Source organism: Euprymna scolopes, chromosome 30 (genome assembly GCF_053919585.1).
Source record: "Euprymna scolopes isolate OS-2025 chromosome 30, ASM5391958v1, whole genome shotgun sequence".
NCBI classification, from domain to species: Eukaryota; Metazoa; Mollusca; class Cephalopoda; order Sepiida; family Sepiolidae; genus Euprymna; species Euprymna scolopes.
This window is the reverse complement of record NC_136511.1, coordinates 17,896,626-17,911,033: the sequence shown is the minus strand read 5'-3', so window position 1 is coordinate 17,911,033 and position 14,408 is coordinate 17,896,626. Positions and strand designations below refer to the sequence as shown.

Below are 14,408 nucleotides of genomic sequence, written 5' to 3'. Positions count from 1 at the left end.
TCCGCTTCCAATTGAACTTTCAACTGTACTAACAGACGGACAGCGAGAGCGTCACTTACTTCAATTTCCCTGAGTAGGAGAGAGCATGATAGATGGTGGACGTCGTAAAGAGTGAAAGTAGAGCGAGACCAAAGACCCAGGCACTGAGGAATTGGTGGTCCGTCACCGACCAATATAGAAGCCACAAGAGGCCACCAAAGCTCGGCAAAATCCAGAGCTGCAAATAGATAAGAAAGCATAAAATATAAAACGAAAAAAAAAAAAAATTTTTTTCACATGTAACGGGACGGATGTCCCGGGCATGTGTCGTCTAGTGGTGGACCCCTCCAGCGTGACCAGACTCGCACTGGTCACTGGAAAACATACCTCTGCTGCTCAAGGCACGTTAAACGTGCATGACCCCAAGTCCGTGTGGCAACCTTGTCCTTTTCGGCCGTCACTCTGGTTTCGTGTCTGTGTCTTCGTCGTCTAGCGTCAGGGCATACCTGAAATAAACTGCATCTTCACTTATGCCGGCAATCGAAAAACAAAGAAAAAACTCTGAGGTCATTTTCGTTTAAACCAAATAAAATAATTATTTGCAATCATTCTACATTTGTTTAACGTCGTGTTTTCGTTATCCGCACTTCGTGATGCAGGTTGTATACTTGAGATTTCAGGTTAATTCTCTAGCTAAGAACAAGAACTTTTTAAGTTCGTCCTTACTGAGATTTCTGCCCCTGCCTCTCACCCCAGGCGGGGCGAGAGCCGATGTGTACGCTTCGCTCGCTAGCCAAAGACTGCCAAAAACCCTTCTATATCTTTTTCGAGTAGGCGATCGTTGTTTATATCAAAAGCATCTTCCTTCCTTTTCTCCATTATCTTCTATTCCCCCCTCTGTCTTCTCTTGTGAATTTCTTTTTCTATCCCTCTATTTTCTTACACATCAAGTAAAAAAAAAAAAGGGAGGGAGTTTTTTTGTTTTGTTTTTTTACATAGGAGTCCCCACTTATTAACGCCCGGAGGTCACTCGAGGATAAGGGATTATATATTATTATTGTACGGTAGTCAATGGGATAATATTGTAGTAATCATTAGTAATAGAAATTTGGTAAATTGGATTACTTAAGGGAGAGGTTCATCAAGAATTTGTTTATGTTGGACTTGAAGACAATCAAGTTGTAGTCAGCTGGGAAGCAAGCAAACGGAACAGAGTTCCATAGGCGTGAAGTTCTAAGAAAGAAGCTTTGTTCATGGAATCTACGTTTTGATTTAGATACAGATAAAGAGTGGTTTCAGCTAGACGGGCATTTTTCATGAAAGATTGGCAAGGTGGGACCAGAGATTGGAGTTCAGACGAGCACTTGCCATGGAAATAACGATAAAACAAAGACAGGCTCATAACGTCCCTTCTGTGGGAAAGAAGTTGCAGAGAAGAGAAAAGAGCATCTCCCACTAAGCCACAAAGTCTATTTTGAACTCTGTCAAGGCAAGATAAGCTGCTTCTAGCAGCTCCTGCCCAGATGTGGCAACAGTACTCCATCCTTGTACGTACTTGGCTTTTATACAAATAGAGAATTGCCCCAGGAGTGAGATATCTACTGGTGTGGTAGAAGTATCCCACCATTTTTCCAGCGAGCTTGGGTGACTTAAATATAGAAGTACAAAACTGAATTGCGATAATTTGAATAATATTTCTAAAAATAGAAACTTTCACAAGAAACACTCGTCTAGCTGTAAACACTATCAATAATTCCCCCCACTCTTTATCTGTGCCTAAACCTAAACGTAGATTCCATGAACAAAGCTTCTTTCTTAGAACTGCACGCCTGTGGAATTGTCTTCCGTTTTCCTGCTTTCCGGCTGACTACAATATGGTTGTGTTCAAGTCTAACGTAAATAAGTTCTTGATGAGCCGTTCCATATAAGTTATCAAATTTACCAAATTTTCATTACTAATGATTACTATATTGTCCAATTTCTATTGTACACTCTTTAACCCTTATCCTTGAGTGGCCTCTTAGCCTTGATAATGTGGTGATGCCTATGTAAAAAAAAAAAAAAAAGAAAAAAAAAGATCGTCCGATTCAAAAAATACACAACTTCTTTATGCAGAGCAATGACAAAACAAAAGACTGTTTTTTTAGTCCATTTAAAAGAAACAAACATTTTATTGAACTGCAGTTTCATGCCATGTCCCTCATTTAATATGGCATAATTGTGTTTGACACACTGGTTAAGCAATGTTGAGCCTGTTCAGTACTAAAATGGGTGATCATTTGGGAATACCAGGTGCTGTATGTTCTCTCTGTTTTTCTCAGCATTGTTTCCAATCGTCCTGGACTTTCTCCATGCCACTGGAATCCAACATTACCGATTCAAGATAGGATAGAGTTGGGGATTGCACAACCTTTGCTTTGTGTTCTGACCCTGTCTCTCACATGTACATTGATAACTATCATTGCTTGCTTCTCCAATTTTTTTTTTTAAGTCATATTCACACAAAACAAGACATATTGCCCCTTGAACATAAGCGGCAACTATTTGGGACCGTGTTTAGACGAGATGAGCGAGACATCGGTTAACATTACATTTAAACGTCTGCATATCAATGCAGTCAGGAAAACAGGTAATAGGAAGGGAATTCCAAAGTCTAGATGTTCGAAAAGAAGCTATTAGAGTAGAAGTCTTTCTAGCACGTAGGGATCTCTACAGTGTTAGGGGTGGGATTTTATTGCTAAACAGGTTTGACTGACAAAACTTATGGTTTATGGGGTTACCTTTCTACCATTTTCTTTCTGATTTTCTGTGACCAATAAAAGATGGTTGTTGGGGTTGTTCTGGTCAGTCACTATGCAGACCACTGACAAAAATACAGGTATAGTGACAGCAGCGCAGGCTCATCATGATTTAAAGGAAAAAAGGAATGAAGTGCTGGTTGTATCCAAATGAATTTGGCTAAAAACAACAACAAAAAAATCAGACGCCTGGCAAAGAATTTACCACAAAAATGAAGTAAATGACAAACTCAAAAGCAACGGATTTTTTTTTCGTATTCTTCATTTTATTGTGAAACTTTTTCTAGATGAATAAATTTTTTTATTTTCTTCAATTTATTCATCCAAAATAAGTCTTACAATAAATGACGGACATGTAACTGGGAGTGTTCCTTTTTCATCTCTTTATCTTGTCGGAATACTATTGCCACTATTTTTATCATATATATATATATATATATATATATATATATATATATATATATATATATATATCTGTAGAAATATATTTTCTTATAATATATATCAATCCTTATTTAAGAAGCTCAATGTAATTACAGAGCAATATAGAGAATAAATGACAAAGAGTTATATTCCAAAATTCATGCTGTTGACCATCTTATAATTTATTCCTTTAATTCAGTTGACTTATACAATTCTTGATAGTACACACACACACACATAAGCACACACACATATTATAAATTAATTTTCAATTAAAGCGCTGTCTACATCCAAATGACGTTAGTTAAAAATATTAGAGCCGTGGAAAAGAATTTCTAATGAAATGAAATATAAGATGGATTCAAAAGTAGTTTGGTTATTTTTTTGTGTGTTTCATGTTATTGTCTATTTTTTTGTTTTAATGACACGTCAGCATGATGACTGCTGACGTATCATTGAAAAGAAAGGCCAAACATTTTCCGAATATATATATATATATATTATTCCTTAATTGGAATTTTTTTATTTTGAGATGAGCATTTTTTATGTTAATTTTATTTATTATTATGAGAATGCAGTTAGGAGATTCGAAGTTCCTATCCGTCGTGGTTACCACCTGACGAAGGCCAGAGGAAGTTGGCCGAAACGTTGTGAACCAATAAAAAGATTTAAAAAAAAAAAACAACAACTAATAAAGATGAGACTAATAGTCCGAAATAATAAATAAAATTAACATAAAAAATGCTCATCTCAAAATAAAAAAATTCCAATTAAGGAATAATATATATATATATATACCAATCGGTACGGACCCGACTATGGAAGATCAGATAATAAATAAATGTGGATTTATAACATCAAAGAATCCAACCTTGATCGCCCTTCGGGGCCCGTGGCGCAGTTGATAGAGACGTTGAATCTCTACGGTTCCAGATGAACATTGTCTGAAGATAGCGGTTTCAATCCCACCCAAAGTGTGCCAGAGGTAATTGGTCAAAAATGTTCCTATCCGTCGCGGTTACCACCTGATGAAGGCCAGAGGAAGTTGGCCGAAACGTTGTGAACCAATAAAAAGATTTTAAAAAAAAAAAACAACAACTAATAAAGATGAGACTAATAGTCCGAAATAATAAATAAAATTAACATTTTCCGAATATTATTATTTTTACAATTCTTTTCACATGTAGATGATAGCTTTCAAGACGATGACCTGGCATATCCTGGTTTAACTCAAATAACAATTTCTGGTTAAGTTTATGTGCAAGTATAGAGTGTTTATTTAGAGACGCTGAACTTTAAATCGACAACTCTATTTTCTTTAATTGCAGATTTCGTAACTATCAATTATTTTGAGCTCATCTTGGTTTGGCAATTCATCATGTGGTTTCAGCAGGACAGACTCACATGCCAAACACAGCGTGATGTGGTCAACTTACTGAGAGAAACATTTGATGAACGAATAATTTCATGAAATGGACCTGCTAACTAGTCACCTCATTTATGTGATTTAACCCTATTAGATATGTAAAGCCTTATGTCTATGCTGATAAATCAGACACAATAGACCACTTGCAATACACCATTTGACAAGTTCTTGTTTAAATACAGCCAAACTTAATGTGTAGAGTCTGTGAAAATTGAACCTTTAGGTATAGACACGCAAGCTGCTGGGTGTATATGCCCAAAATTGTATTTAAATTATAGGGTACAGTTTAATCAAGACATTAAAAAACGAAAATATCGAAAAATGTTTAAATTGTACATATCCGTTATGGAATGAAGTTCTCCGAAAAAAAATTTCACTTAATTTCATCAAGTATTTTTTTTATTTTTTTACAGCGAAAAAACAATTTATTATGATACCGAGCAAAAGGTTCGATTTTTAGGAAGAAAAGCTAGTATTAAAAATGGGGAGGGAGTGTTGGCGCTTTAACTGCAGTTATCTCCCATGGCGTTTATAAAATTCAAACAAAAAGCTAAACAAAATCCAAGATGTCTTCCTTCAACGCGCTCTCATAAAAACGTGTTTTTCCGCTGTAAAAAAAAAACAAAAAAAAACTATGCTATCAAATAAAGTAAAAATTTTTTTTGGAGATCTTCAGTTCAAAACGGATACATACAATATAACCTTTTTTCGATATTTTCATTTTTTAATGTTTTGATTAAACTATACAAGTACCAATTATAGATATCAAAAATTAACCTTTGGGACAAAGCATATATTTGTATAATAGAAATATTTTTCTGTGATTTATTTTAATTTAAAGTTAGCTGCCTTAAAAAAATAACCAAAAAAAAAATCCACCCTATCCATCTAAAGATTTTCAATGTCCATTTTCAAAGATTTTTCAAAATTTTACAAGCCCTTCTCCAGATAAAATTCAAGTTTTCAAAACTAAATTTTACTAGCAAAAGTACCCGTCGTTGACTGGGTTCAAAAACAGCCTACAGAAAATGGACTCTGATTTATGAAAGTATGCTAGGTGATGAAAAGGAAGGGTTGTAAAGAGATAGCTTCGAATTTGGGGGTATCAAAACCAAAACAAAATATGATGAAAGTAAAAATAAAACAGATAAACCTCATAATTTATTATGCCATACCTGTTCACACTGAAACACTTATCACAATATTCTGTGGATCTATATTAAAAAACCTTGTTAAACTTTCTGACATATTTCCATTCTATGGAGGTCAGGTGCGAACGAACACCCCATAATTTTATTATACCATATTTCTTCAAACTGAAGCATAATTATCAAAGTATACTTACGTAGATAGATATGAAAAGTCTTTATTAAAGTTTGTGCCTATTTCTATTCTATGGAGGCCAGGCGCGAACGCAGACCCCACAATTTTATTATACCATCATCCCTATTTAAGTTAAAACATACTTATCAAAGTATTATTATGTACATCTATATCAAAAACACTTGTAAACGTTTTTTTTTTTAATTTTTTAATTTTTTTATTTCCATACTTTGTGGACCAGGCGTGAATGCGACCCCACAATTTTAATGAACCACCGTTCTGCCAGATCAAACATACCCATTCCTGTGTCTCGATACATATTCTATCATTATGTGTAATCAGTTTTTTAAAATAGTCAACCATATAGAAGCCTATTCGTGACCAGACACACACACACACAGCTTTATATTATATATATATATATATATATATATATATATATACAAACCATGATATAATAAATAAAAAAAACTTAATTAACATGGAAAAATCATTTTCATTTACATACAAAACAACGTGCCTGTTGATAATCATATTTACATTCTTTGACCCACTTATATTTGGCCAACCAAGCGTGATTTAAACATTATCTTTCCCATTGTAGATTGCTGTGTTCATTTTACTTTTAAATTTTGAATTTCTGATATTGTGGATACAAGAGTTACGTCCCTTTATCACAAAACTACCCAATGTTGTTATATGAAAAACATCAGGTAATTTTGGGATAAAGGGACATAACTCTTGTATCCACAATAATATGATTGAATTTCAGAACCATGTCTTTCGATTTTATTTTCAATATTTAAAAAAATATTTAATGGTATTTTTCATTAATACTTAATTATTTAATAGTACTTATATCGATTTTATTTTTAATATTGCAACACAAATTTTTACTGGACGTAAAGAATATGATTTTCAAGGCCTTTTCAAGACATTTTCCATATTTTCAAAGGATTTTTGAAAGTAATAATAGAAACAAGGCTTTTCCAAGGCAAAAGTCAGAATTCAAGGACGTTGTGTGAACTCTGTGTAGAAATTTCTTTTAAAAATAAAAATCTGCAATGAATGCAATGACTAACAAAGATGTTTTTCTAATAAGCAAATGTTATAGGTTTATTTTGAACACTAAATTGGATGCTGATGTTTATTATGATGATCATGATGACGATGATGACAACTAATACATTTGTCAGGAAAAAGTAATGACCCCCCTCTCCATCTTTAAATAATAAAAACAAGAGATTCATAACAAAAAATGAAAAAAAAAAAAATGAAAAAAAAATCTCTAGTTTCTCTTATTTTTATATTTTGGTCTAAATATGAGATACACTGACATTCAGACGCTTGTCTAATTTTTTTCTTTTTTTTTTTATCGGCTTGTCCAAACTCGGCAGGGGCATCCTACCTAATACCAAACATTCACCCACTATCTTAGAAATTCCAACCAATAGATTATTTTGTAAAGATTTTGCTGTATGTATGTTTGTATGTCTTGTATGTCCAGATAAAATTAAGAAACATTTTTATACAAATTTCTATTTTTATAAAGAACAGTTGTTTCACCTATTTTTTTTTTTTTTAATTTTATTTTACTCCAAGCGAAGTGCCAAGAAATCAAAGGGACATTTCCCTGAAGCAAACACTAGATATAAATATGAGATACATTGACATTCAGACGCTTGATCTAAATATGAGATACACTGACATTCAGACGCTTGATCTAAATATGAGATACACTGACATTCAGACGCTTGATCTAAATATGAGATACACTGACATTCAGACGCTTGATCTAAATATGAGATACACTGACATTCAGACGCTTGATCTAAATATGAGATACACTGACATTCAGACGCTTGATGTAAATATGAGATACACTGACATTCAGACGCTTGATCTAAATATGAGATACACTGACATTCAGACGCTTGATCTAAATATGAGATACACTGACATTCAGACGCTTGATCTAAATATGAGATACACTGACATTCAGACGCTTGATCTAAATATGAGATACACTGACATTCAGACGCTTGATCTAAATATGAGATACACTGACATTCAGACGCTTGATCTAAATTTTAGATACACTGACATTCAGACACTTGATCTAAATTTTAGATACACTGACATTCAGACACTTGATCTAAATATGAGATACACTGACATTCAGAAGCTTGATCTAAATATGAGATACACTGACATTCAGACGCTTGATCTAAATATGAGATACACTGACATTCAGACGCTTTGTCTAAATATGAGATACACTGACATTCAGACGCTTGATCTAAATATGAGATACACTGACATTCAGACGCTTGATCTAAATATGAGATACACTGACATTCAGACGCTTGATCTAAATATGAGATACACTGACATTCAGACGCTTGATCTAAATATGAGATACACTGACATTCAGACGCTTGATCTAAATATGAGATACACTGACATTCAGACGCTTGATCTAAATATGAGATACACTGACATTCAGACGCTTGATCTAAATATGAGATACACTGACATTCAGACGCTTGATCTAAATATGAGATACACTGACATTCAGACGCTTGATCTAAATATGAGATACACTGACATTCAGACGCTTGATCTAAATATGAGATACACTGACATTCAGACGCTTGATCTAAATATGAGATACACTGACATTCAGACGCTTGATCTAAATATGAGATACACTGACATTCAGACGCTTGATCTAAATATGAGATACACTGACATTCAGACGCTTGATCTAAATATGAGATACACTGACATTCAGACGCTTGATCTAAATATGAGATACACTGACATTCAGACGCTTGATCTAAATATGAGATACACTGACATTCAGACGCTTGATCTAAATATGAGATACACTGACATTCAGACGCTTGATCTAAATATGAGATACACTGACATTCAGACGCTTGATCTAAATATGAGATACACTGACATTCAGACGCTTGATCTAAATATGAGATACACTGACATTCAGACGCTTGATCTAAATATGAGATACACTGACATTCAGACGCTTGATCTAAATATGAGATACACTGACATTCAGACGCTTGATCTAAATATGAGATACACTGACATTCAGACGCTTGATCTAAATATGAGATACACTGACATTCAGACGCTTGATCTAAATATGAGATACACTGACATTCAGAAGCTTGATCTAAATATGAGATACACTGACATTCAGACGCTTGATCTAAATATGAGATACACTGACATTCAGACGCTTGATCTAAATATGAGATACACTGACATTCAGACGCTTGATCTCAATATGAGATACACTGACATTCAGACGCTTGATCTCAATATGAGATACACTGACATTCAGACGCTTGATCTAAATATGAGATACACTGACATTCAGACGCTTGATCTAAATATGAGATACATTGACATTCAGACGCTTGATCTAAATATGAGATACACTGACATTCAGACGCTTGATCTAAATATGAGATACACTGACATTCAGACGCTTGATCTAAATATGAGATACACTGACATTCAGACGCTTGATCTAAATATGAGATACACTGACATTCAGACGCTTGATCTAAATATGAGATACACTGACATTCAGACGCTTGATCTAAATATGAGATACACTGACATTCAGACGCTTGATCTAAATATGAGATACATTGACATTCAGACGCTTGATCTAAATATGAGATACACTGACATTCAGACACTTGATCTAAATTTTAGATACACTGACATTCAGACACTTGATCTAAATATGAGATACACTGACATTCAGAAGCTTGATCTAAATATGAGATACACTGACATTCAGACGCTTGATCTAAATATGAGATACACTGACATTCAGACGCTTGATCTAAATATGAGATACACTGACATTCAGACGCTTGATCTAAATATGAGATACACTGACATTCAGACGCTTGATCTTAATATGAGATACATTGACATTCAGACGCTTGATCTAAATATGAGATACACTGACATTCAGACGCTTGATCTAAATATGAGATACACTGACATTCAGACGCTTGATCTAAATATGAGATACACTGACATTCAGACGCTTGATCTAAATATGAGATACAATGACATTCAGACGCTTGATCTAAATATGAGATACACTGACATTCAGACGCTTGATCTAAATATGAGATACACTGACATTCAGACGCTTGATCTAAATATGAGATACACTGATATTCAGACACTTGATCTAAATATGAGATACACTGACATTCAGACGCTTGATCTAAATATGAGATACACTGACATTCAGACGCTTGATCTAAATATGAGATACACTGACATTCAGACGCTTGATCTAAATGAGATACACTGACATTCAGACGCTTGATCTAAATATGAGATACACTGACATTCAGACGCTTGATCTAAATATGAGATACATTGACATTCAGACGCTTGATCTAAATATGAGATACACTGACATTCAGACGCTTGATCTAAATATGAGATACACTGACATTCAGACGCTTGATCTAAATATGAGATACACTGACATTCAGACGCTTGATCTAAATATGAGATACACTGACATTCAGACGCTTGATCTAAATATGAGATACACTGACATTCAGACGCTTGATCTAAATATGAGATACACTGACATCCAGACACTCGATCTCAATATGAGATACACTGACATTCAGACACTCGATCTAAATATGAGATACACTGACATTCAGAAGCTTGATCTAAATATGAGATACACTGACATTCAGACGCTTGATCTAAATATGAGATACACTGACATTCAGACGCTTGATCTAAATATGAGATACACTGACATTCAGACGCTTGATCTCAATATGAGATACACTGACATTCAGACGCTTGATCTAAATATGAGATACACTGACATTCAGACGCTTGATCTAAATATGAGATACACTGACATTCAGACGCTTGATCTAAATATGAGATACACTGACATCCAGACACTCGATCTCAATATGAGATACACTGACATTCAGACACTTGATCTAAATATGAGATACATTGATATTCAGACACTTGATCTAAATATGAGATACACTGACATTCAGACGCTTGATCTAAATATGAGATACACTGACATTCAGACGCTTGATCTAAATATGAGATACACTGACATTCAGACGCTTGATCTAAATATGAGATACACTGACATTCAGACGCTTGATCTAAATATGAGATACACTGACATTCAGACGCTTGATCTAAATATGAGATACACTGACATTCAGACGCTTGATCTAAATATGAGATACACTGACATTCAGACGCTTTATCTAACTATGAGATACACTGACATTCAGACGCTTGATCTCAATATGAGATACACTGACATTCAGACGCTTGATCTCAATATGAGATACACTGACATTCAGACGCTTGATCTAAATATGAGATACACTGACATTCAGACGCTTGATCTAAATATGAGATACATTGACATTCAGACGCTTGATCTAAATATGAGATACACTGACATTCAGACGCTTGATCTAAATATGAGATACATTGACATTCAGACGCTTGATCTAAATATGAGATACACTGACATTCAGGGCTTGATCTCAATATGAGATACACTGACATCCAGACACTCGATCTCAATATGAGATACACTGACATTCAGACACTTGATCTAAATATGAGATACATTGATATTCAGACACTTGATCTAAATATAAGATACACTGACATTCAGACGCTTGATCTAAATATGAGATACACTGACATTCAAACGCTTGATCTAAATATGAGATACACTGACATTCAAACGCTTGATCTAAATATGAGATACACTGACATTCAGACGCTTGATCTAAATATGAGATACACTGACATTCAGACGCTTGATCTAAATATGAGATACACTGACATTCAGACGCTTGATCTAAATATGAGATACACTGACATTCAGACGCTTGATCTCAATATGAGATACACTGACATACAGACGCTTGATCTAAATATGAGATACACTGACATTCAGACGCTTGATCTAAATATGAGATACACTGACATTCAGACGCTTGATCTAAATATGAGATACACTGACATTCAGACGCTTGATCTAAATATGAGATACACTGACATTCAGACGCTTGATCTAAATATGAGATACACTGACATTCAGACGCTTGATCTAAATATGAGATACACTGACATTCAGACGCTTGATCTAAATATGAGATATACTGACATTCAGACGCTTGATCTAAATATGAGATACACTGACATTCAGACGCTTGATCTAAATATGAGATACACTGACATTCAGACGCTTGATCTCAATATGAGATACACTGACATTCAGACGCTTGATCTAAATATGAGATACACTGACATTCAGACGCTTGATCTAAATATGAGATACACTGACATTCAGACGCTTGATCTAAATATGAGATACACTGACATCCAGACACTCGATCTCAATATGAGATACACTGACATTCAGACACTTGATCTAAATATGAGATACATTGATATTCAGACACTTGATCTAAATATGAGATACACTGACATTCAGACGCTTGATCTAAATATGAGATACACTGACATTCAGACGCTTGATCTAAATATGAGATACACTGACATTCAGACGCTTGATCTAAATATGAGATACACTGACATTCAGACGCTTGATCTAAATATGAGATACACTGACATTCAGACGCTTGATCTAAATATGAGATACACTGACATTCAGACGCTTGATCTAAATATGAGATACACTGACATTCAGACGCTTTATCTAACTATGAGATACACTGACATTCAGACGCTTGATCTCAATATGAGATACACTGACATTCAGACGCTTGATCTCAATATGAGATACACTGACATTCAGACGCTTGATCTAAATATGAGATACACTGACATTCAGACGCTTGATCTAAATATGAGATACATTGACATTCAGACGCTTGATCTAAATATGAGATACACTGACATTCAGACGCTTGATCTAAATATGAGATACATTGACATTCAGACGCTTGATCTAAATATGAGATACACTGACATTCAGGGCTTGATCTCAATATGAGATACACTGACATCCAGACACTCGATCTCAATATGAGATACACTGACATTCAGACACTTGATCTAAATATGAGATACATTGATATTCAGACACTTGATCTAAATATAAGATACACTGACATTCAGACGCTTGATCTAAATATGAGATACACTGACATTCAAACGCTTGATCTAAATATGAGATACACTGACATTCAAACGCTTGATCTAAATATGAGATACACTGACATTCAGACGCTTGATCTAAATATGAGATACACTGACATTCAGACGCTTGATCTAAATATGAGATACACTGACATTCAGACGCTTGATCTAAATATGAGATACACTGACATTCAGACGCTTGATCTAAATATGAGATACACTGACATTCAGACGCTTGATCTAAATATGAGATACACTGACATTCAGACGCTTGATCTAAATATGAGATACACTGACATTCAGACGCTTGATCTAAATATGAGATACATTGACATTCAGACGCTTGATCTAAATATGAGATACATTGACATTCAGACGCTTGATCTAAATATGAGATACACTGACATTCAGACGCTTGATCTAAATATGAGATACATTGACATTCAGACGCTTGATCTAAATATGAGATACACTGACATTCAGACGCTTGATCTCAATATGAGATACACTGACATCCAGACACTCGATCTCAATATGAGATACACTGACATTCAGACACTTGATCTAAATATGAGATACATTGATATTCAGACACTTGATCTAAATATAAGATACACTGACATTCAGACGCTTGATCTAAATATGAGATACACTGACATTCAAACGCTTGATCTAAATATGAGATACACTGACATTCAGACGCTTGATCTAAATATGAGATACACTGACATTCAGACGCTTGATCTAAATATGAGATACACTGACATTCAGACGCTTGATCTAAATATGAGATACACTGACATTCAGACGCTTGATCTCAATATGAGATACACTGACATACAGACGCTTGATCTAAATATGAGATACACTGACATTCAGACGCTTGATCTAAATATGAGATACACTGACATTCAGACGCTTGATCTAAATATGAGATACACTGACATTCAGACGCTTGATCTAAATATGAGATACACTGACATTCAGACGCTTGATCTAAATATGAGATACACTGACATTCAGACGCTTGATCTAAATATGAGATACACTGACATTCAGACGCTTGATCTAAATATGAGATATACTGACATTCAGACGCTTGATCTAAATATGAGATACACTGACATTCAGACGCTTGATCTAAATATGAGATACACTGACATTCAGACGCTTGATCTAAATATGAGATACATTGACATTCAGACGCTTGATCTAAATAT

At 34.5% G+C, this 14,408-nt stretch overlaps 1 protein-coding gene across 4 annotated transcripts in view; it reads right to left on the bottom strand.

Annotated features, from left to right (window-relative positions):
* Positions 1 to 14,408, bottom strand: part of LOC145254682 (monocyte to macrophage differentiation factor 2-like) — a 172,600-nt gene that overhangs the window by 12,596 nt on the left and 145,596 nt on the right. For all 4 annotated transcript variants that reach the window (XM_080113331.1, XM_080113332.1, XM_080113333.1 and 1 more), the window contains exon 3: positions 60 to 217. In XM_080113331.1, coding sequence (XP_079969457.1) covers positions 60 to 217 — 158 coding nt within the window. The remainder of the gene's footprint in view (positions 1 to 59; positions 218 to 14,408) is intronic.